The sequence below is a fragment of the Callionymus lyra genome, chromosome 1 (assembly GCF_982586985.1).
Source record: "Callionymus lyra chromosome 1, fCalLyr1.hap1.1, whole genome shotgun sequence".
NCBI lineage: Eukaryota > Metazoa > Chordata > Actinopteri > Syngnathiformes > Callionymidae > Callionymus > Callionymus lyra.
The window spans coordinates 954,815-981,376 of NC_141818.1; the positions used below are offsets into that span (position 1 = coordinate 954,815).

The 26,562-nt window shown below is 40.0% G+C and overlaps 1 protein-coding gene across 2 annotated transcripts; it reads left to right on the plus strand.

Moving 5' to 3' along the window:
- Positions 1-26,481, plus strand: map2k7 (mitogen-activated protein kinase kinase 7). 2 transcript variants are annotated; one of them, XM_087787039.1, is made up of 12 exons: positions 1-160; positions 7,464-7,511; positions 10,282-10,420; positions 15,224-15,290; positions 15,355-15,468; positions 15,713-15,832; positions 16,204-16,311; positions 16,389-16,568; positions 19,625-19,705; positions 19,761-19,903; positions 20,133-20,178; positions 20,805-26,481. In XM_087787039.1, exons 1-12 carry the CDS (start codon positions 37-39, stop codon positions 20,946-20,948), a joined length of 1,314 nt encoding a protein of 437 aa, XP_087643165.1. In that variant the 5' UTR covers positions 1-36; the 3' UTR covers positions 20,949-26,481. The 2 variants fall into 2 exon arrangements, with proteins under 2 accessions (XP_087643165.1, XP_087643174.1); XM_087787048.1 differs by lacking the exon at positions 7,464-7,511.
- Positions 26,482-26,562: the final 81 nt, after the last annotated feature.

Here is a 26,562-nt window from a genome sequence, read left to right on the forward strand (position 1 = left end):
CCGCTGGGGGCGCGCGAGAGCCTCAGTCGTTTCAAGATGTCGTCGCTGGAACAGAGACTGTCGCGGATCGAGGAGAAGCTGAAGCAGGAGAACGAGGAGCATCGCAGGAGGATCGACCTGAACATCGACATGAGTCCACAGAGATCTCGTCCGAGGCCCAGTGAGTGTTTCCGGCGGCGGCTGGTGACCGGCGGCGCGTTAGCATCTGCGAGCTAGCATGCTAGCTACATAAACAAACACGCTCGTTCACGCGACTCCTCGTCAAAACACTCGGTGTGTGTGTCGTCAGAGCGCGTGAACCGAGTGTGACGACACGATAAAAGACACACTGACGTCACGACACGCGAAGGTTGTTGTCACGATCTAGAATGTGTCGCTTCTGTCAAACATGCTAAGCTAAGCTAACGGTGGGAGGCCCGGTGTGAGTCTGAAAATACACGTTAATGTAATATTTTAGCGACATGACGTCACTCTCACGTCACGTCGACGGAGCTGCACCACGATATGACGTCATGTCCAGCCGCTGACTCCTGCGGCAAAGTTGGTCAAACTGTCAATCATCCCGAGGCTAATGTAGCTTAGCTGACATGTTTGTTAGGATTTAACGATGAACCGAAAATAAACATGTTTAGATTATTTTTATCGAGAGAAACATGGATTAAAATCTAATATTATATATATTATTATATATATTATTATGTTGATACTTGATCATGATATATATTATTATGTTGATACTTGATCATGATTTATATTATTATGTTGATACTTGATCATGATTTATATTATTATGTTGATACTTGATCATGATATATATTATTATGTTGATACTTGATCATGATATATATTATTATGTTGATACTTGATCATGATATATATTATTATGTTGATACTTGATCATGATATATATTATTATGTTGATACTTGATCATGATATATATTATTATGTTGATACTTGATCATGATATATATTATTATGTTGATACTTGATCATGATTTATATTATTATGTTGATACTTGATCATGATATATATTATTATGTTGATACTTGATCATGATATATATTATTATGTTGATACTTGATCATGATATATATTATTATGTTGATACTTGATCATGATTTATATTATTATGTTGATACTTGATCATGATATATATTATTATGTTGATACTTGATCATGATTTATATTATTATGTTGATACTTGATCATGATATATATTATTATGTTGATACTTGATCATGATATATATTATTATGTTGATACTTGATCATGATATATATTATTATGTTGATACTTGATCATGATTTATATTATTATGTTGATACTTGATCATGATATATATTATTATGTTGATACTTGATCATGATATATATTATTATGTTGATACTTGATCATGATTTATATTATTATGTTGATACTTGATCATGATATATATTATTATGTTGATACTTGATCATGATATATATTATTATGTTGATACTTGATCATGATTTATATTATTATGTTGATACTTGATCATGATATATATTATTATGTTGATACTTGATCATGATATATATTATTATGTTGATACTTGATCATGATTTATATTATTATGTTGATACTTGATCATGATATATATTATTATGTTGATACTTGATCATGATATATATTATTATGTTGATACTTGATCATGATATATATTATTATGTTGATACTTGATCATGATTTATATTATTATGTTGATACTTGATCATGATATATATTATTATGTTGATACTTGATCATGATATATATTATTATGTTGATACTTGATCATGATATATATTATTATGTTGATACTTGATCATGATTTATATTATTATGTTGATACTTGATCATGATTTATATTATTATGTTGATACTTGATCATGATTTATATTATTATGTTGATACTTGATCATGATTTATATTATTATGTTGATACTTGATCATGATATATATTAATATGTTGATACTTGATCATGATTTATATTATTGTGTTGATACTTGATCATGATATATATTATTATGTTGATACTTGATCATGATTTATATTATTATGTTGATACTTGATCATGATTTATATTATTATGTTGATACTTGATCATGATATATATTATTATGTTGATACTTGATCATGATATATATTATTATGTTGATACTTGATCATGATTTATATTATTGTGTTGATACTTGATCATGATTTATATTAATATGTTGATACTTGATCATGATATATATTATTATGTTGATACTTGATCATGATTTATATTATTATGTTGATACTTGATCATGATATATATTATTATGTTGATACTTGATCATGATTTATATTATTATGTTGATACTTGATCATGATTTATATTATTATGTTGATACTTGATCATGATATATATTATTATGTTGATACTTGATCATGATATATATTATTATGTTGATACTTGATCATGATATATATTATTATGTTGATACTTGATCATGATTTATATTATTATGTTGATACTTGATCATGATATATATTATTATGTTGATACTTGATCATGATATATATTATTATGTTGATACTTGATCATGATATATATTATTATGTTGATACTTGATCATGATATATATTAATATGTTGATACTTGATCATGATTTATATTATTATGTTGATACTTGATCATGATATATATTATTATGTTGATACTTGATCATGATATATATTATTATGTTGATACTTGATCATGATTTATATTATTATGTTGATACTTGATCATGATATATATTATTATGTTGATACTTGATCATGATATATATTAATATGTTGATACTTGATCATGATATATATTATTATGTTGATACTTGATCATGATATATATTATTATGTTGATACTTGATCATGATATATATTATTATGTTGATACTTGATCATGATATATATTATTATGTTGATACTTGATCATGATTTATATTATTATGTTGATACTTGATCATGATATATATTAATATGTTGATACTTGATCATGATATATATTATTATGTTGATACTTGATCATGATATATATTATTATGTTGATACTTGATCATGATATATATTATTATGTTGATACTTGATCATGATTTATATTATTATGTTGATACTTGATCATGATTTATATTATTATGTTGATACTTGATCATGATATATATTAATATGTTGATACTTGATCATGATATATATTATTATGTTGATACTTGATCATGATATATATTATTATGTTGATACTTGATCATGATATATATTATTATGTTGATACTTGATCATGATATATATTAATATGTTGATACTTGATCATGATATATATTATTATGTTGATACTTGATCATGATATATATTATTATGTTGATACTTGATCATGATATATATTATTATGTTGATACTTGATCATGATTTATATTATTATGTTGATACTTGATCATGATTTATATTATTATGTTGATACTTGATCATGATATATATTAATATGTTGATACTTGATCATGATATATATTATTATGTTGATACTTGATCATGATATATATTATTATGTTGATACTTGATCATGATCTATATTATTATGTTGATACTTGATCATGATATATATTAATATGTTGATACTTGATCATGATATACATTATTATGTTGATACTTGATCATGATATATATTATTATGTTGATACTTGATCATGATATATATTATTATGTTGATACTTGATCATGATTTATATTATTATGTTGATACTTGATCATGATATATATTATTATGTTGATACTTGATCATGATATATATTAATATGTTGATACTTGATCATGATTTATATTATTATGTTGATACTTGATCATGATATATATTATTATGTTGATACTTGATCATGATATATATTAATATGTTGATACTTGATCATGATCTATATTATTATGTTGATACTTGATCATGATTTATATTATTATGTTGATACTTGATCATGATATATATTATTATGTTGATACTTGATCATGATATATATTATTATGTTGATACTTGATCATGATCTATATTATTATGTTGATACTTGATCATGATATATATTATTATGTTGATACTTGATCATGATCTATATTATTATGTTGATACTTGATCATGATATATATTATTATGTTAATACTTGATCATGATTTATATTATTATGTTGATACTTGATCATGATATATATTATTATGTTGATACTTGATCATGATATATATTATTATGTTGATACTTGATCATGATATATATTATTATGTTGATACTTGATCATGATATATATTATTATGTTGATACTTGATCATGATATATATTATTATGTTGATACTTGATCATGATATATATTATTATGTTGATACTTGATCATGATATATATTATTATGTTGATACTTGATCATGATTTATATTATTATGTTGATACTTGATCATGATATATATTATTATGTTGATACTTGATCATGATATATATTATTATGTTGATACTTGATCATGATTTATATTATTATGTTGATACTTGATCATGATATATATTATTATGTTGATACTTGATCATGATATATATTATTATGTTGATACTTGATCATGATTTATATTATTATGTTGATACTTGATCATGATATATATTATTATGTTGATACTTGATCATGATATATATTATTATGTTGATACTTGATCATGATTTATATTATTATGTTGATACTTGATCATGATATATATTATTATGTTGATACTTGATCATGATATATATTATTATGTTGATACTTGATCATGATTTATATTATTATGTTGATACTTGATCATGATATATATTATTATGTTGATACTTGATCATGATTTATATTATTGTGTTGATACTTGATCATGATATATATTATTATGTTGATACTTGATCATGATTTATATTATTATGTTGATACTTGATCATGATATATATTATTATGTTGATACTTGATCATGATATATATTATTATGTTGATACTTGATCATGATTTATATTATTGTGTTGATACTTGATCATGATTTATATTAATATGTTGATACTTGATCATGATATATATTATTATGTTGATACTTGATCATGATTTATATTATTATGTTGATACTTGATCATGATATATATTATTATGTTGATACTTGATCATGATATATATTATTATGTTGATACTTGATCATGATATATATTATTATGTTGATACTTGATCATGATATATATTATTATGTTGATACTTGATCATGATATATATTATTATGTTGATACTTGATCATGATATATATTATTATGTTGATACTTGATCATGATATATATTATTATGTTGATACTTGATCATGATATATATTATTATGTTGATACTTGATCATGATATATATTATTATGTTGATACTTGATCATGATATATATTATTATGTTGATACTTGATCATGATATATATTATTATGTTGATACTTGATCATGATATATATTATTATGTTGATACTTGATCATGATATATATTATTATGTTGATACTTGATCATGATATATATTATTATGTTGATACTTGATCATGATATATATTATTATGTTGATACTTGATCATGATATATATTATTATGTTGATACTTGATCATGATATATATTATTATGTTGATACTTGATCATGATATATATTATTATGTTGATACTTGATCATGATATATATTATTATGTTGATACTTGATCATGATATATATTATTATGTTGATACTTGATCATGATTTATATTATTATGTTGATACTTGATCATGATATATATTATTATGTTGATACTTGATCATGATATATATTATTATGTTGATACTTGATCATGATATATATTATTATGTTGATACTTGATCATGATTTATATTATTATGTTGATACTTGATCATGATATATATTATTATGTTGATACTTGATCATGATATATATTATTATGTTGATACTTGATCATGATTTATATTATTATGTTGATACTTGATCATGATATATATTAATATGTTGATACTTGATCATGATATATATTATTATGTTGATACTTGATCATGATATATATTATGTTGATACTTGATCATGATTTATATTATTATGTTGATACTTGATCATGATATATATTATTATGTTGATACTTGATCATGATATATATTATTATGTTGATACTTGATCATGATATATATTATTATGTTGATACTTGATCATGATATATATTATTATGTTGATACTTGATCATGATTTATATTATTATGTTGATACTTGATCATGATTTATATTATTATGTTGATACTTGATCATGATATATATTATTATGTTGATACTTGATCATGATATATATTATTATGTTGATACTTGATCATGATATATATTATTATGTTGATACTTGATCATGATATATATTATTATGTTGATACTTGATCATGATTTATATTATTATGTTGATACTTGATCATGATTTATATTATTATGTTGATACTTGATCATGATATATATTATTATGTTGATACTTGATCATGATATATATTATTATGTTGATACTTGATCATGATTTATATTATTATGTTGATACTTGATCATGATTTATATTATTATGTTGATACTTGATCATGATATATATTATTATGTTGATACTTGATCATGATATATATTATTATGTTGATACTTGATCATGATATATATTATTATGTTGATACTTGATCATGATTTATATTATTATGTTGATACTTGATCATGATATATATTATTATGTTGATACTTGATCATGATATATATTATTATGTTGATACTTGATCATGATATATATTATTATGTTGATACTTGATCATGATATATATTATTATGTTGATACTTGATCATGATATATATTATTATGTTGATACTTGATCATGATATATATTATTATGTTGATACTTGATCATGATATATATTATTATGTTGATACTTGATCATGATATATATTATTATGTTGATACTTGATCATGATTTATATTATTATGTTGATACTTGATCATGATATATATTATTATGTTGATACTTGATCATGATATATATTAATAGAATGAATGTTTATTATTTTGACCAGAAACTAGAAGAATCTAAACCAGGAAGTTAATAAAAACATCTTATTTGTCACTTTATTATTAAATCTCTTGTTGCTTCAGGTAAACAAAGATGGTTTTGATAAAAACAAATATACGTGAATTAATTCAAAACCATTTTTTAAATCTTATTTAGTTTCAACGACTTTATTTCAACCGTTTGTTTGTTTCTTTAAAATACATTTAATTTAAGTTTTCTTTCCATCATTTGTTGTGTTGTTATGTCATGAACACATGAGTGACAGGAGGGTTTGTGTGTCGGTGTGTGTCGGTGTGTGTCGGTGTGTGTCAGTGTGAGGACGGACATGTACTTCAGTGCAGTAATGTGTGTGTGTGTGTGTGTTTGTGTGTGTTTTCTTTCCTCCGTCTAGTCATCGTGATCCAGCTCAGTCCTGCTCCAGCCCCTTCCCAGCGTGCAGGTATCATTCAACACCTGTGCCACTGAACCTGCATCTTCACCTCCATCTTCTTCACCTCCATCTTCTTCCCTTCACCTCCATCTTCTTCACCTCCATCTTCTTCCCTTCACCTCCATCTTCTTCACCTCCATCTTCTTCCCTTCACCTCCATCTTCTTCACCTTCATCCTCTTCACCTTCATCCTCTTCACCATCATCCTCTTCACATCCATCTTCTTCCTCTTCACCTCCATCCTCTTCACCTTCATCCTCTTCACCTTCATCCTCTTCACCTCCATCCTCTTCTTCTCCATCCTCTTCACCATCATCCTCTTCACCTCCATCCTCTTCTTCACCATCATCCTCTTCACCTCCGTCCTCTTCTTCACCATCATCCTCTTCTTCACCACCATCCTCTTCACCTCCGTCCTCTTCTTCACCATCATCCTCTTCACCTCCATCCTCTTCTTCACCATCATCCTCTTCACCTCCATCCTCTTCTTCACCATCATCCTCTTCACCTCCATCCTCTTCTTCTCCATCCTCTTCACCATCATCCTCTTCACCTCCATCCTCTTCTTCACCATCATCCTCTTCACCTCCGTCTTCTTCTTCACCATCATCCTCTTCACCTTCACCCTCTTCACCTCCATCCTCTTCTTCACCGTCATCCTCTTCTTCACCATCATCCTCTTCACCTCGTCCTCTTCTTCACCATCTTCCTCTTCACCTCCATCCTCTTCTTCACCATCATCCTCTTCATCTTCTTCCTCTTCACCCCCATCTTCTTCAGCTCCATCCTCTTCACCTCCATCCTCTTCTCCATCATCCTCTTCACCTCCATCCTCTTCACCTCCATCATCTTCTTTACCATCATCCTCTTCACCTCCATCATCTTATTCACCATCATCCTCTTCATCTCCATCCTCTTCACCTTCATCCTCTTCATTTCCATCCTCTTCCTCTTCACCTCCATCCTCTTCACCTCCATCCTCTTCCTCTTCACCTTCACCCTCTTTACCTCCATCCTCTTCACCTTCATCCTCTTCATTTCCATCCTCTTCCTCTTCACCTCCATCCTCTTCTTCTCCATCCTCTTCACCTTCATCCTCTTCATTTCCATCCTCTTCCTCTTCACCTCCATCTTCTTCACCATCATCCTCTTCACCTCCATCCTCTTCCGCACACCTTCATCCACCTCATAGAGACAAACGCACACTTCACTCGTTCAGTCACGTCACGACAATGTTGTCGTTCTCGACTCATGTTGACATCATTTGAGCATCTGTCCGTCATCCTTCTGTGTCGCTGCCAGTGGCAGGTCAGCATGTGTGTGTGTGTGTGTGTGTGAGAGTGGGATGATGTGTGACATTAACCCTGTGTTGTGTTGCTGGAGGATCACAGTGCATGAGGCTTCTGTGCATGACACGGACGTGGTCGGGTTCGACTCTAACACGGGTGCGTCTGCAGGACCAGCTTGTGTTTCCTGCTCTTGTTCGTGAGCATCTGTCAGGCTTCTCTGCACTCGTGGTCTTCAGGATGATCTTCAGCCTCTGATGAATGTTTCTCTGCTGCACTCGTGGTCTTCAGGATGATCTTCAGCCTCTGATGAATGTTTCTCTGCTGCACGCCTGTCATGTCGTCAGTCCACCAGCAGGTGGACGACCCTGAGACCCACGACTGTTCCTCCCGAACTAACACCTTCTCTAACAGGAACCACCTCTTCAGAGACACCAGGACGACACTTGGATCAAATACTTTCATTACAGCAGAAAACGATTCATAACTTGATGCCAACACAACAAAATTTGATTTATTTCTGGCTAATGATCACGTTTTTTATGGGCTAGTTTTTTAATGAAGTGTATAAAACAAAACAATTAATTTTCTTAAATGAACAATTATCATGGAAACATTCATGGTATTGATTCATGTTTGTGTTACAATTAAACCTCCGGCCTCTAGGTGGCAGCAGTCGTTACGTCCTCCACAGCTAAAGAAATAATGATGACTGAGGACGAGAGGATACAGTGAGTCCAGCAGCTTTTAAAGCTGATGTTTGGACAGATTTTGGTTTGAAAACAAATTAAAGTAGTTACAACTTCGTCAAGATTCATGTGGTCTGTAAATACTACAACACCAGAGTCAAGTACTGGACAATACTACACATATATACTTGTAACTACACTATCAAAACACCAGAGTCAAGTACTGGACAATACTACACATATATACTTGTTACTACACTATCACAACACCTGAGTCAAGTACTGGACAATAATATACATATATACTTGTTACTACACTATCACAACACCAGAGTCAAGTACTGGACAATACTACACATATATACTTGTTACTACACTATCACAACACCAGAGTCAAGTACTGGACAATACTACACATATATACCTGTTACTACACTTTCACATCACCAGAGTCATGTACTGGACAATAATACACATATATACTTGTAACTACACTATCACTTTATATCGTATCCTTGTATCGTGATACTATCAACACACTCTTGACAAACACATACGCCTAAAACAAAAGTGTTTGTAACTTAATTTTATTAACACTTTTGTTATTAATCTACATATTTAACTTTCAGAAACAAAAGTTAAATATTCACCTGTTGTTGTGTTTGCATCTGTTTGTAAACGTTGTGGCACAAGAATATCTCTAGGGTTTATATTGACCTACATTAAACCTTTGAGTTTAACATGATGTTTCCTCTCCTAACACTCAACAATACTTCTGTGTAACTCTGAGTCTGTCGTCTCCAGCGCTTCAGCTGCCGCTCGCCAACGACGCAGGAAGTCGCTCGTCGTCATCAGAGAGTTCACCGCAACACAACCCCAGTCGCAGGAGGAACATGCTCACGCTTCCTACACCTCCCTATGGACTTCAGAAGAGTCTGGAGAAGTATGTGGACCAACAACGCTCGTGGGCAACTAACACTGGAGTCTCAGCAGGAGAAGATAGTCATGCTGTGACTCTGTAGTATTACTCTGTGAGAATACTACTGTCTCGTGTAGTGATGCTACAGAGCCTCAGGGAGTAACACTACAGAGTCTCGGGGAGTAATACTAGAGAGCCCCAGGAAATAACACTACAGAGTCTCGGGGAGTAATACTACAGAGTCAGAGTCTCGGGGAGTAACACTACAGAGTCTCGGGGAGTAATACTACAGAGTCAGAGTCTCGGGGAGTAATACTACAGAGTCAGAGTCTCGGGGAGTAACATTACAGAGTCTCGGGGAGTAATACTACAGAGTCAGAGTCTCGGGGAGTAATACTACAGAGTCAGAGTCTCGGGGAGTAATACTAGAGAGCCTCAGGAAATAACACTACAGAGTCTCGGGGAGTAACACTACAGAGTCTCGTGGAGTAACACTACAGAGTCTCGGGGAGTAACACAACAGAGTCTCGGGGAGTAATACTACAGAGTCTCGGGGAGTAATACTACAGAGTCAGAGTCTCGGGGAGTAATACTACAGAGTCAGAGTCTCGGGGAGTAACATTACAGAGTCTCGGGGAGTAATACTACAGAGTCAGAGTCTCGGGGAGTAATACTACAGAGTCAGAGTCTCGGGGAGTAACACTACAGAGTCTCGGGGAGTAATACTACAGAGTCAGAGTCTCGGGGAGTAATACTACAGAGTCAGAGTCTCGGGGAGTAACATTACAGAGTCTCGGGGAGTAATACTACAGAGTCAGAGTCTCGGGGAGTAATACTACAGAGTCAGAGTCTCGGGGAGTAATACTACAGAGTCAGAGTCTCGGGGAGTAACATTACAGAGTCTCGGGGAGTAATACTACAGAGTCAGAGTCTCGGGGAGTAATACTACAGAGTCAGAGTCTCGGGGAGTAATACTAGAGAGCCTCAGGAAATAACACTACAGAGTCTCGGGGAGTAACACTACAGAGTCTCGTGGAGTAACACTACAGAGTCTCGGGGAGTAACACAACAGAGTCTCGGGGAGTAATACTACAGAGTCTCGGGGAATAATACTAGAGAGCCCCAGGAAATAACACTACAGAGTCTCGGGGGGAAATACTACAGCGTCAGAGTCTCGGGGAGTAATACTACAGCGTCAGAGTCTCGGGGAGTAATACTACAGAGTCAGAGTCTCGGGGAGTAACACTTCAGAGTCTCGGGGAGTAATACTACAGAGTCAGAGTCTCGGGGAGTAATACTACAGAGTCAGAGTCTCGGGGAGTAACACTACAGAGTCTCGGGGAGTAATACTAGAGAGCCTCAGGAAATAACACTACAGAGTCTCGGGGAGTAACACTACAGAGTCTCGTGGAGTAACACTACAGAGTCTCGGGGAGTAACACAGCAGAGTCTCGGGGAGTAACACAGCAGAGTCTCGGGGAGTAATACTACAGAGTCTCGGGGAATAATACTAGAGAGCCCCAGGAAATAACACTACAGAGTCTCGGGGGGTAATACTACAGCGTCAGAGTCTCGGGGAGTAATACTACAGCGTCAGAGTCTCGGGGAGTAATACTACAGCGTCAGAGTCTCGGGGAGTAATACTACAGCGTCAGAGTCTCGGGGAGTAATACTACAGAGTCAGAGTCTCGGGGAGTAACACTACAGAGTCTCGGGGAGTAATACTAGAGAGCCTCAGGAAATAACACTACAGAGTCTCGGGGAGTAACACTACAGAGTCTCGTGGAGTAACACTACAGAGTCTCGGGGAGTAACACAGCAGAGTCTCGGGGAGTAACACAGCAGAGTCTCGGGGAGTAATACTACAGAGTCTCGGGGAATAATACTAGAGAGCCCCAGGAAATAACACTACAGAGTCTCGGGGGGTAATACTACAGCGTCAGAGTCTCGGGGAGTAATACTACAGCGTCAGAGTCTCGGGGAGTAATACTACAGAGTCAGAGTCTCTGGGAGTAATACTACAGCGTCAGAGTCTCAGGGAGTAATACTACAGCGTCAGAGTCTCGGGGAGTAATACTACAGAGTCAGAGTCTCAGGGAGTAATACTACAGCGTCAGAGTCTCGGGGAGTAATACTACAGAGTCAGAGTCTCAGGGAGTAATACTACAGCGTCAGAGTCTCAGGGAGTAATACTACAGCGTCAGAGTCTCAGGGAGTAATACTACAGCGTCAGAGTCTCAGGGAGTAATACTACAGAGTCAGAGTCTCAGGGAGTAATACTACAGCGTCAGAGTCTCAGGGAGTAATACTACAGCGTCAGATTCTCGGGGAGTAATACTACAGCGTCAGAGTCTCGGGGAGTAATACTACAGCGTCAGAGTCTCGGGGAGTAATACTACAGAGTCAGAGTCTCTGGGAGTAATACTACAGCGTCAGAGTCTCAGGGAGTAATACTACAGCGTCAGAGTCTCGGGGAGTAATACTACAGAGTCAGAGTCTCAGGGAGTAATACTACAGCGTCAGAGTCTCGGGGAGTAATACTACAGAGTCAGAGTCTCAGGGAGTAATACTACAGCGTCAGAGTCTCAGGGAGTAATACTACAGCGTCAGAGTCTCAGGGAGTAATACTACAGCGTCAGAGTCTCAGGGAGTAATACTACAGAGTCAGAGTCTCAGGGAGTAATACTACAGCGTCAGAGTCTCAGGGAGTAATACTACAGCGTCAGATTCTCGGGGAGTAATACTACAGCGTCAGAGTCTCAGGGAGTAATACTACAGCGTCAGAGTCTCGGGGAGTAATACTACAGCGTCAGAGTCTCGGGGAGTAACACTACAGAGTCGGAGTCTCAGGGAGTAACACTACAGCGTCAGAGTCTCGGGGAGTAATACTACAGAGTCAGAGTCTCAGGGAGTAATACTACAGAGTCAGAGTCTCGGGGAGTAATACTACAGCGTCAGAGTCTCAGGGAGTAATACTACAGCGTCAGAGTCTCGGGGAGTAATACTACAGAGTCAGAGTCTCGGGGAGTAATACTACAGAGTCAGAGTCTCAGGGAGTAATACTACAGCGTCAGAGTCTCGGGGAGTAATACTACAGAGTCAGAGTCTCAGGGAGTAATACTACAGAGTCAGAGTCTCAGGGAGTAACACTACAGAGTCAGAGTCTCAGGGAGTAACACTACAGAGTCAGAGTCTCAGGCAGTAACACTACAGAGTCAGAGTCTCAGGGAGTAACACTACAGAGTCAGAGTCTCAGGGAGTAACACTACAGAGTCAGAGTCTCAGGGAGTAACACTACAGAGTCAGAGTCTCAGGGAGTAACACTACAGAGTCAGAGTCTCAGGGAGTAACACTACAGAGTTAGAGTCTCAGGCAGTAACACTACAGAGTCAGAGTCTCAGGGAGTAACACTACAGAGTCACAGCCTCAGGGAGTAACACTACAGCGTCAGAGTCTCAGGGAGTAATACTACAGCGTCAGAGTCTCAGGGAGTAATACTACAGCGTCAGAGTCTCAGGGAGTAATACTACAGCGTCAGATTCTCGGGGAGTAATACTACAGAGTCAGAGTCTCGGGGAGTAATACTACAGAGTCAGAGTCTCGGGGAGTAATACTACAGAGTCAGAGTCTCAGGGAGTAATACTACAGCGTCAGAGTCTCAGGGAGTAATACTACAGCGTCAGAGTCTCGGGGAGTAATACTACAGAGTCAGAGTCTCAGGGAGTAATACTACAGAGTCAGAGTCTCAGGGAGTAACACTACTGAGTCAGAGTCTCAGGGAGTAACACTACAGAGTCAGAGTCTCAGGGAGTAACACTACAGAGTCAGAGTCTCAGGGAGTAACACTACAGAGTCAGAGTCTCAGGGAGTAACACTACAGAGTCAGAGTCTCAGGCAGTAACACTACAGAGTCAGAGTCTCAGGGAGTAACACTACAGAGTCAGAGTCTCAGGGAGTAATACTACAGAGTCAGAGTCTCAGGGAGTAACACTACAGAGTCAGAGTCTCAGGGAGTAACACTACAGAGTCAGAGTCTCAGGGAGTAACACTACAGAGTCAGAGTCTCAGGGAGTAACACTACAGAGTTAGAGTCTCAGGCAGTAACACTACAGAGTCAGAGTCTCAGGGAGTAACACCACAGAGTCACAGCCTCAGGGAGTAACACTACAGCGTCAGAGTCTCAGGGAGTAATACTACAGCGTCAGAGTCTCAGGGAGTAATACTACAGCGTCAGATTCTCGGGGAGTAATACTACAGAGTCAGAGTCTCGGGGAGTAATACTACAGAGTCAGAGTCTCGGGGAGTAATACTACAGAGTCGGAGTCTCAGGGAGTAATACTACAGAGTCAGAGTCTCGGGGAGTAATACTACAGAGTCAGAGTCTCGGGGAGTAATACTACAGAGTCAGAGTCTCAGGGAGTAATACTACAGAGTCAGAGTCTCGGGGAGTAATACTACAGAGTCAGAGTCTCAGGGAGTAATACTACAGAGTCAGAGTCTCAGGGAGTAATACTACAGAGTCAGAGTCTCGGGGAGTAATACTACAGAGTCAGAGTCTCAGGGAGTAATACTACAGAGTCAGAGTCTCAGGGAGTAACACTACAGAGTCAGAGTCTCAGGGAGTAATACTACAGAGTCAGAGTCTCAGGGAGTAATACTACAGAGTCAGAGTCTCAGGGAGTAATACTACAGAGTCAGAGTCTCAGGGAGTAATACTACAGAGTCTCTGTCTAAAGCCATTCTATATTATTTTCAGCTGCAGATAAAATCAACTGTAACTCAGTGTATCTCGAACGTTGACTCATAGAAATGTTGTTCCTTCATCAGTGCAGAGATCGATCAGAAGCTGCAGGAGATCATGAAGCAAACAGGATACTTGAAGATCGACGGTCAAGTGAGTGGATCTCCTTCACGTTTAATGTTCAGTTGCTCAGAGTGATGTTGACCTCGCCTCTCAGCGCTATCCTGCCGAGGTGACGGACCTGATCAGCGAGGGCGAGATCGGCAGCGGCACCTGTGGTCAAGTCTTTAAGGTCCGCTTCAAGAAGACCGGACACGTCATCGCCGTCAAAGTGAGATCAGAAGAGTTTTAGATGTTCATGAGTCGAGTTCACATGTTTCTAATCTAGCAAAGAGTTCAAAGAACATGATACAGAAACATTGATAGAACATTTACTCTGTTTTCACTTCTGGAGAAAAGTCTCACTTGTTTTTTTCTGACTCTTTGTCACTCGATGATGTCGAGCCTCAATGTTTCTATGGATCCAGACTCTGTTGAGAAGTTCTTCACAGACTCTGATGTTTATGATTGTTCAGCAAATGCGTCGAACTGGAAACAAGGACGAGAACAAGAGGATCCTGATGGACCTGGACGTGGTTCTGAAGAGTCACGACTGTCCGTACATCATCCAGTGCTACGGAGCCATAGTTACCAACGTGAGTGTGTGAGTGTGTGAGTGTGAGTGTGAGTGTGAGTGTGTGTGTGTGTGTGAGTGTGAGTGTGAGTGAGTGAGTGAGTGTGTGTGTGTGTGTGTGTGTGTGTGTGTGTGTGTGTGTGTGTGTGTGTGTGTGTGTGTGTGTGTGTGTGTGTGTGTGTGTGAGTGTGAGTGTGAGTGTGTGTGAGTGTGTGTGTGTCATCAACGTGTGTGTCCTTGTGTGTGTGTGTGTGTCATCAACGTGTGTGTCCTTGTGTGTGTGTGTGTCATCAACGTGTGTGTCCTTGTGTGTGTGTGTGTGTGTCATCAACGTGTGTGTCCTTGTGTGTGTGTGTGTGTGTGTCATCAACGTGTGTGTCCTTGTGTGTCCAGACGGACGTGTTCATCGCCATGGAGTTGATGGGCACGTGTGCGGAGAAGTTGAAGAAGAGGATCCAGGGTCCGATCCCAGAGAGGATCCTGGGAAAGATGACGGTGGCAGTAAGTGTGAGATCGTGATCTTGACCACGATGTTGGAAGCATGAACGCTCAGAGAAACATCTGGTGGCTCTGCTCAGATCGTGAAGGCGCTGCAGTACCTGAAGGAGAAGCACGGGGTCATCCATCGAGACGTGAAACCCTCCAACATCCTGCTGGACGCCAAAGGTCAGATCAAGCTCTGTGACTTTGGCATCAGTGGACGCCTCGTGGACTCCAAGGCCAAGACACGCAGCGCCGGCTGTGCAGCTTATATGGCAGTGAGTGTTCAGTCCATGATTCAGTGTCTCGGGGAGTAATACTACAGTCTCTGGGAGTAATACTACAGTCTCAGGAGTAATACTACAGTCTCAGGAGTAATACTACAGTCTCTGGAGTAATACTACAGTCTCAGGAGTAATACTACAGTCTCTGGGAGTAATACTACAGTGTCTCGGGGAGTAATACTACAGTCTCAGGAGTAATACTACAGTCTCTGGAGTAATACTACAGTCTCTGGGAGTAATACTACAGTCTCTGGGAGTAATACTACAGTGTCTCGGGGAGTAATACTACAGTCTCAGGAGTAATACTACAGTCTCTGGAGTAATACTACAGTCTCTGGGAGTAATACTACAGTCTCTGGGAGTAATACTACAGTGTCTCGGGGAGTAATACTACAGTCTCAGGAGTAATACTACAGTCTCTGGAGTAATACTACAGTCTCTGGGAGTAATACTACAGTGACTCGGGGAGTAATACTACAGTGACTCGGGGAGTAATACTACAGTCTCAGGAGTAATGCTACAGTCTCAGGAGTAATACTACAGTCTCTGGAGTAATACTACAGTCTCTGGGAGTAATACTACAGTCTCTGGGAGTAATACTACAGTGACTCGGGGAGTAATACTACAGTCTCTGGGAGTAATACTACAGAGTCTCAGGAGTAATACTACAGTGACTCGGGGAGTAATACTACAGTCTCTGGGAGTAATACTACAGTCTCTGGGAGTAATACTACAGTCTCTGGGAGTAATACTACAAAGTCTCAGGAGTAATACTACAGTGACTCGGGGAGTAATACTACAGTCTCAGGAGTAATACTACAGTCTCTGGGAGTAATACTACAGTCTCTGGGAGTAATACTACAGTGACTCGGGGAGTAATACTACAGTCTCTGGGAGTAATACTACAGTGACTCGGGGAGTAATACTACAGTCTCTGGGAGTAATACTACAGAGTCTCAGGAGTAATACTACAGTGACTCGGGGAGTAATACTACAGTCTCTGGGAGTAATACTACAGTCTCTGGGAGTAATACTACAGTCTCTGGGAGTAATACTACAAAGTCTCAGGAGTAATACTACAGTCTCTGGGAGTAATACTACAGTCTCTGGGAGTAATACTACAGTCTCTGGGAGTAATACTACAGTCTCTGGGAGTAATACTACAAAGTCTCAGGAGTAATACTACAGTCTCTGGGAGTAATACTACAGTCTCTGGGAGTAATACTACAGTCTCTGGGAGTAATACTACAGTCTCTGGGAGTAATACTACAAAGTCTCAGGAGTAATACTACAGTGACTCGGGGAGTAATACTACAGTCTCTGGGAGTAATACTACAGTCTCTGGGAGTAATACTACAGTCTCTGGGAGTAATACTACAAAGTCTCAGGAGTAATACTACAGTGACTCGGGGAGTAATACTACAGTCTCTGGGAGTAATACTACAGTCTCTGGGAGTAATACTACAGAGGCTCGAGGATTAATACTACAGAGGCTCGAGGATTAATACTACAGAGGCTCGAGGATTAATACTACAGTGTCTCGGGGAGTAATACTACAGAGTCTCAGGAGTAATACTACAGAGGCTCGAGGATTAATACTACAGTGTCTCGCGGAGTAATACTACAGTGACTCGGGGAGTAATACTACAGTGTCTCAGGAGTAATGCTACAGTGACTCGTGGAGTAATACTACAGTGACTCGGGGAGTAATACTACAGTGTCTCGGGGAGTAATACTACAGTGACTCGGGGAGTAATACTACAGTGTCTCGGGGAGTAATACTACAGTGACTCGGGGAGTAATACTACAGTGACTCGGGGAGTAATACTACAGTGACTCGGGGAGTAATACTACAGTGACTCGGGGAGTAATACTACAGTGACTCGGGGAGTAATACTACAGTGACTCCGGGAGTAATACTACAGTGACTCGGGGAGTAATACTACAGTGACTCCTGGAGTAATACTACAGAGTCTCAGGAGTAATACTACAGTGTCTCGGGGAGTAATACTACAGTGACTCGGGGAGTAATACTACAGTGACTCGGGGAGTAATACTACAGTGACTCGGGGAGTAATACTACAGTGACTCCGGGAGTAATACTACAGTGACTCGGGGAGTAATACTACAGTGACTCGGGGAGTAATACTACAGTGACTCGGGGAGTAATACTACAGTGACTCCGGGAGTAATACTACAGAGTCTCAGGAGTAATACTACAGTGACTCGGGGAGTAATACTACAGTCTCAGGAGTAATACTACAGTGACTCGGGGAGTAATACTACAGAGTCTCAGGAGTAATACTACAGTGACTCGGGGAGTAATACTACAGTGACTCGGGGAGTAATGCTACAGAGTCTCAGGAGTAATACTACAGTGACTCGGGGAGTAATACTACAGTGACTCGGGGAGTAATACTACAGTGACTCGGGGAGTAATACTACAGAGTCTTCAATCGATGATCAACTTTTTATTGTTATTGTTATCATAGATTTTTCTGTTTTCTATTATTTTCTTTTAAAAATTACAATTTCTTTACCGTGAGATTGATTTATCAATAATGTCACCAGATACATTTCTTTAGAATCCACCAGTGTGTCTGAGGACCCTCTGATGGTGTGTCTGAGGACCCTCTGATGGTGTCTCTGAGGACCCTCTGATGGTGTCTCTGAGGACCCTCTGATGGTGTCTCTGAGGACCCTCTGATGGTGTCTCTGAGGACCCTCTGATGGTGTCTCTGAGGACCCTCTGATGGTGTCTCTGAGGACCCTCTGATGGTGTCTCTGAGGACCCTCTGATGGTGTCTCTGAGGACCCTCTGATGGTGTCTCTGAGGACCCTCTGATGGTGTCTCTGAGGACCCTCTGATGGTGTCTCTGAGGACCCTCTGATGGTGTCTCTGAGGACCCTCTGATGGTGTCTCTGAGGACCCTCTGATGGTGTCTCTGAGGACCCTCTGATGGTGTCTCTGAGGACCCTCTGATGGTGTCTCTGAGGACCCTCTGATGGTGTCTCTGAGGACCCTCTGATGGTGTCTCTGTGCCCTGCAGCCGGAGAGGATAGACCCTCCAGACCCCACCAAGCCTGACTACGACATACGAGCAGACGTCTGGAGCCTCGGCATCTCTCTGGTGAGACTCCACGTGAAGGAAGGACGAGTTAGAATCTAAACCGACGTGTCTTCAGGTGGAACTGGCCACGGGTCAGTTTCCCTACAAGAACTGCAAAACCGACTTTGAGGTTCTGACCAAAGTGCTGCAGGAAGATCCTCCTCTGCTGCCGCTCAGCATGGGCTTCTCCCTGGACTTCCAGTCCTTCGTCAAAGACTGGTGAGAAGAGACTTGATGGACGAGAGTTGATTGACAGCTGACGTCTCTTTGTGTGTGTGTGCGTGCGTGCGTGTGTGCGTGCGTGCGTGCGTGCGTGCGTGCGTGCGTGCGTGCGTGCGTGCGTGCGTGCGTGCGTGCGTGCGTGTGTGTGTGTGTGTGTGTGTGTGTGTGTGTGTGTGTGTGTGTGGGGGTGTGTGTGTGTGTGTGTGTGTGTGTGTGTGTGTTGCAGCCTCACCAAGGATCACAGGAAGAGGCCAAAATATCACCAGTTGCTGGTGAGTTGAGATTGTTTTGTTTCATTTTATGACAAACATGCGTTCGTTTTTTACAAGATGCTTATATTTATGTTCTTCTGTTCATTGTTAAAAATATACTTCGTCCAAAACTGCTGAAGATTATTGCAGAAACCATTGTTGACATATTTAGATGTTTGAGACTTTTATGAGTGAATATTGTTGTGTTTTATTATGATCTTAAACGTGTAGAAAGAATGTTCATTTTTAACCTGTCAATCATTTGAACTATATCTTATTATTTCACGTTATGTGTCGAGTTTTTCAAAGTCATCTGTGTGTATTTTTCACGTAAATAACAATGTAGTGAAAAACATTATTTTACACGTTCAGGTGTAGATCTGCTCAAATATTGATGTTTTACTCGTTTAAACGGCGTCAGGATCGGTGCGTTCAAGAGCGTAGGATATTTTACCACGACATGGAAAACACATCTTATAATTAAGGTCGCAGAGGTCAAACAATGACCTCTTGTTTAATTTGTGTTTGATTATTTTAGTGTTGCTTATTTTTCAAGCTATGGATTCAACTTTTGTTCTTAAGGTCGTTGTGTTTTTTCTTGCTGTGGATCAATAAGTTGATGATGTTGTCAATAACCTTCTCCTCAGGAGCACAGCTTCATCCTGCGCTACCAGGTGCTGGACGTGGACGTGGCCGGCTGGTTCCAGACGGTGATGGAGCGAACAGAGTCTCCTCGCAGCAGCCAGTGCTACACCCACCAGCACCAGCTGCACTCGCTCTTCAGCAGGTAGTCAGCAGGGGGCGCTCACCTGTGCCGCCGCGGCGCAGCCAGGTGAGCCCGCACCTGTGCCGCCGCGGCGCAGCCAGGTGAGCCCGCACCTGTGCCGCCGCGGCGCAGCCAGGTGAGCCCGCACCTGAGACGGACGCGGTGATGGATGGTAGTGTGACGGACGGACAGCAGTCGCACACATGAGGTGTCACAGCAGTCGCACACATGAGGTGTCACAGCAGTCGCACACATGAGGTGTCACAGCAGTCGCACACATGAGGTGTCACAGCAGTCGCACACATGAGGTGTCACAGCAGTCGCACACATGAGGTGTCACAGCAGTCGCACACATGAGGTGTCACAGCAGTCGCACACATGAGGTGTCGCAGCAGTCGCACACATGAGGTGTCACAGCAGTCGCACACATGAGGTGTCACAGCAGTCGCACACATGAGGTGTCACAGCAGTCGCACACATGAGGTGTCGCAGCAGTCGCACACATGAGGTGTCACAGCAGTCGCACACATGAGGTGTCACAGCAGTCGCACACATGAGGTGTCACAGCAGTCGCACACATGAGGTGTCGCAGCAGTCGCACACATGAGGTGTCACAGCAGTCGCACACATGAGGTGTCACAGCAGTCGCACACATGAGGTGTCACAGCAGTCGCACACATGAGGTGTCGCAGCAGTCGCACACATGAGGTGTCACAGCAGTCGCACACATGAGGTGTCACAGCAGTCGCACACATGAGGTGTCGCAGCAGTCGCACACATGAGGTGTCACAGCAGTCGCACACATGAGGTGTCACAGCAGTCGCACACATGAGGTGTCACAGCAGTCGCACACATGAGGTGTCACAGCAGTCGCACACATGAGGTGTCACAGCAGTCGCACACATGAGGTGTCACAGCAGTCGCACACATGAGGTGTCGCAGCAGTCGCACACATGAGGTGTCACAGCAGTCGCACACATGAGGTGTCACAGCAGTCGCACACATGAGGTGTCACAGTAGTCGCACACACTGGATCCAGTCGTACACAACTCTCTGCACGACCCAGACTCACACCAAGTCTTTGTGAAAACGACGCCGTGTTGACGCTTCAGCAGGAAACGAGTGATAAAAGTAAAGTGAGGCAGTGAAGTAACAAAGTGAAAGAACATTTTCAGATGATAGTTCCTGGCATGAGTTTAATCTTCTAACAGCTGTTTTGAGTGACACACGTCTGATCCAATCACATCTCTTAGTGCTCCACTCAGTGGGCGGGGCTTATGGCAAAGAAAGCGTCCCATTGGTCGATGTTGTGACTCGTGCACGGATGAGTGACAGGTTTGTTTCTTCACTTTTATCTTTAACATTTAATGGTCACGAGTCGTTACGACTGCAGCACCTTTAGTCATAGTTAGTGAGAGAGACGGTGACGTGTGTAACACTTTTAGCATCAACACAAACAGTGTGCGACCAGAGTCTCGATCTGATGACATCATCACGTCTGAGGGAACAAACGCACACTAACTACACTCACACTGACGACTATATTTGAAAGGGACTTCATTGGATCTTTTGATGACTAAAGTTGTGTAGCTGTTGTGTTGCTAAGACAGTGTCAGGCGAGAGACTTACACACACACACACATATATACACATGCACATATATACACACTCACACACTCACACACTCACACAACTGCGGAACCAGAACCAAACCACAGACGTCGATGAAGGATCAGGAATGTTGTGAGAGACTTGAGGAAGTGTGTAGGAAGTAGGAAGAGAGGAAGAGAGGAAGTGAGGAAGGTTGGACAGGAAGTGAGGATGGTTGGACAGGAAGTGAGGAAGGTTGGACAGGAAGTGAGGAAGGTTGGACAGGAAGTGTGTAAGAAGTGTTGATGATGTCACATGTGTGTGTTATTTATTTTCTGCTGCTGAAGCTTCAGCTGTTTTTCCTCCAAAGTTCAAATGTTTCATTTTAACCAAATAAGTTGTCGACACAAACGCACACAAGAGAACACGAGGGTCACATGACCTCTGTGCAGAGAACACTAGGGTCACAGGTCACGTGACCTCTGTCCGTCCGGAACCTTCCGTCCATCACAGCGAGCGTTCACACCAAAGGTGTGTAACAACAAACACACAAGTGTTGTCATCGTTAGGACTCTTCATTCTACTTCATACGTGCGCCGCCCTCGTCCGGCTCCAGGGGCGAGGCACGCATTCGTAGAACCACGGTTCCGAAGGTGACCTCTCTCTGGGTTTCCTCTCAGCTGTGATGTAAATAAGTCTATAGGGGGCGCTGTACTGTATTAGCCCCTCGTGTGTGTGTGTGTGTGTGTGTGTGTGTGTGTGTGTGTGTGTGTGTGTGTGTTATACACTGTACAGACTCGTGTGACTCCAGGATGTTTGTCGTCTTCACATCTTCAAAAGTCGTTATTTTCTTTCTTTCAAAGTATTTTTCAACTTTGTTTCGGTGACAACGAATATTGTGTTGAAACTACAAATACACAACCATAGAAAAGTTTGTTTTTATTCAAATGTGTTTCGTTTTCTTTTGTGTTGACAAAAATGTTTTGAGATGAAATGTTTATTTTTGTTTATATCTAAACATTTATTCAGTCTTTGATCTTCTATTGAAAGTATTACTTGTGACTTTGATGTATTTTATTGATTATTCATGTATTTGATTCTTGATGTGTCACAAATGTTTATTGACAGGTGTATATGACAGGTGTGAGTCTCTCACCGTCGATGTGTGTTAAAGACATCCTGACGTCACACACGTGTGCGTGTGTTCATGTGTGCGTGTGTGTGTGTGTGTGTGCGTGTGTCCATGTGTGCTTGTGTGTGCCCGTGTGTGTGTGTGTGTGTGTTGTGTGCGTGTGTTCATGTGTGCGTGTGTGTGTGTGCGTGTGTGTGTGTGTGTGTGCGTGTGTGCGCGTGAGTGCGTGTGTTTGTGTGTGCGTGTGTGTGCGTGTGTGCGTGTGTGAGTGCATGTGTGTGCGTCTGTTCATGTGTGTGTGTGTGTGTGTGTGTGTGTGTGTGTGTGTGTGTCCATCTGTACGTGAACCAAATATGATTTTCTATGCATCAGACTCGTGAACAAACAGTCGAGATGAAGAGAAGATATTTAAGGATTGTCTCGGGGTCAAAGGTTAAACTTGTAGAGTTTTATTTTTCCTGTCGGGGTCGGGGGGTCAGATCCGTGCTGTAAAATAAACGACTGCATGTTCACGACGTGTCGAGGATCTGAACAGAACTTTATCTTATTTATGCTTTTTACACTTTTTATTTTCCACCAAATGATTGTTTTGATGGTTTTATCTTGTTCTCTCTAAATCTCGTGTTCAGGACGAAAAAAACACCAAATGGACGATTTCTTTCCATTGATTTGTCGATTATTGATTTGATTTGACAGTTTTCCTCCGTGGCGTGGATGACGGTTCGACCTTCATGTTCGACCTTCATGTTCGACCTTCATGTTCGACCTTCATGTTCGACCTTCATGTTCGACCTTCATGTTCGACCTTCATGTTCGACCTTCATGTTCGACCTTCATGTTCGACCTTCATGTTCGACCTTCTTGTTCGACCTTTGGTTTCCTGGACTTTTTGTTCTTTGTCTTTTGTTTTCTTCCTTCGAGCTGTTTTTTGTTCACGTGACAGAACTTATCATGTCTCGGAACAAGAAGTTGATTCAGTGGATTTTTTCACTGGTATTTATTTATTGTTAACGTTTGTGTTTGTTGTGTTTGACGAGGATCGTTTGAAACACAAACTGTTGGATTTCAAACAAATATTATTTGATTCTTTTTTTTGCATCGGATTGATTTGACGACTGTGTTCGTGTTTGTTCCAGACACGACTAATCGATCTGCAGACACGACTAATCGATCTGCAGACACGTTGGTTCCAGACACGACTAATCGATCTGCAGAAACGACTAATCGATCTCCAGACACGACTAGTCGATCTGCAGACACGTTGGTTCCAGACACGACTAATCGATCTGCAGAAACGACTAATCGATCTGCAGACACGACTAGTCGATCTGCAGACACGTTGGTTCCAGACACGACTAATCGATCTGCAGAAACGACTAATCGATCTGCAGACACGACTAATCGATCTGCAGACACGTTGGTTCCAGACACGACTAATCGATCTGCAGAAACGACTAATCGATCTCCAGACACGACTAGTCGATCTGCAGACACGTTGGTTCCAGACACGACTAATCGATCTGCAGAAACGACTAATCGATCTGCAGACACGTTGGTTCCAGACACGACTAGTCGATCTGCAGACACGTTTTTTCCAGACACGACTAATCGATCTCCAGACACGACTTATCGATCTGCAGACACGACTAGTCGATCTCCAGACACGACTAATCGATCTGCAGACACGTTGGTTCCAGACACGACTAGTCGATCTGCAGACACGTTTTTTCCAGACACGACTAATCGATCTCCAGACACGACTTATCGATCTGCAGACACGACTAGTCGATCTCCAGACACGACTTATCGATCTGCAGACACGTTGGTTCCAGACACGACTAGTCGATCTGCAGATACGTTTTTTCCAGACACGACTAATCGATCTCCAGACACGACTTATCGATCTGCAGACACGACTAGTCGATCTCCAGACACGACTAATCGATCTGCAGACACGTTGGTTCCAGACACGACTAGTCGATCTGCAGACACGTTTTTTCCAGACACGACTAGTCGATCTGCAGACACGTTTTTCCAGACACGACTAATCGATCTCCAGACAGGACTAGTTGATTTGCAGACACGTTGGTTCCAGACACGACTAATCGATCTCCAGACACGACTAGTTGATCTGCAGACACGTTGGTTCCAGACACGACTAGTCGATCTGCAGACACGACTAATCGATCTTCAGACACGACTAGTTGATCTGCAGACACGTTGGTTCCAGACACGACTAATCGATCTCCAGACACGACTAGTTGATCTGCAGACACGTTGGTTCCAGACACGACTAATCGCTCTCCAGACACGACTAGTTGATCTGCAGACACGTTGGTTCCAGACACGACTAGTCGATCTGCAGACACGACTAATCGATCTTCAGACACGACTAGTTGATCTGCAGACACGTTGGTTCCAGACACGACTAATCGATCTCCAGACACGACTAGTCGATCTGCAGACACGTTGGTTCCAGACACGACTAATCGATCTCCAGACACGACTAGTCGATCTGCAGACACGACTAATCGATCTCCAGACCATCTAATCGATCTTCAGACACGTTGGTTCCAGACACGACTAATCGATCTTCAGACACGACTAATCGATCTTCAGACACGTTGGTTCCAGACACGACTAGTCGATCTGCAGACGCAGCTTTACTGGTTGTTTCTCTCGTCATCATTTTGTGGCTGAATTTGTTTTTATTTGCCTCTCATTTCAACAGATGCCATTATATTGTGAAAACCTCAGGATTTCTTTTCGAGAAAAAAAAACATCAAAACGCTTCAAAATCAAAATAAATCAATAAATAAAACTCATTAAAACCCGACGTGTTGTGTTTTCATTGTTTGTCGATGAGGAACTTTATTGAATTGTTTAATAAAACGAAACATTTCAACAATTCAAGTAA

Excerpts from the sequence above, each read along its gene's own strand:
- map2k7 (XM_087787039.1), top strand. The coding sequence starts at position 37 with ATGTCGTCGCTGGAACAGAGACTGTCGCGGATCGAGGAGAAGCTGAAG. Across the intron at positions 7,512-10,281 it reads AGCCCCTTCCCAGCGTGCAG|CGCTTCAGCTGCCGCTCGCC; the intron begins GTATCATTCAAC and ends TGTCGTCTCCAG. Across the intron at positions 19,706-19,760 it reads GGAGCCTCGGCATCTCTCTG|GTGGAACTGGCCACGGGTCA; the intron begins GTGAGACTCCAC and ends ACGTGTCTTCAG.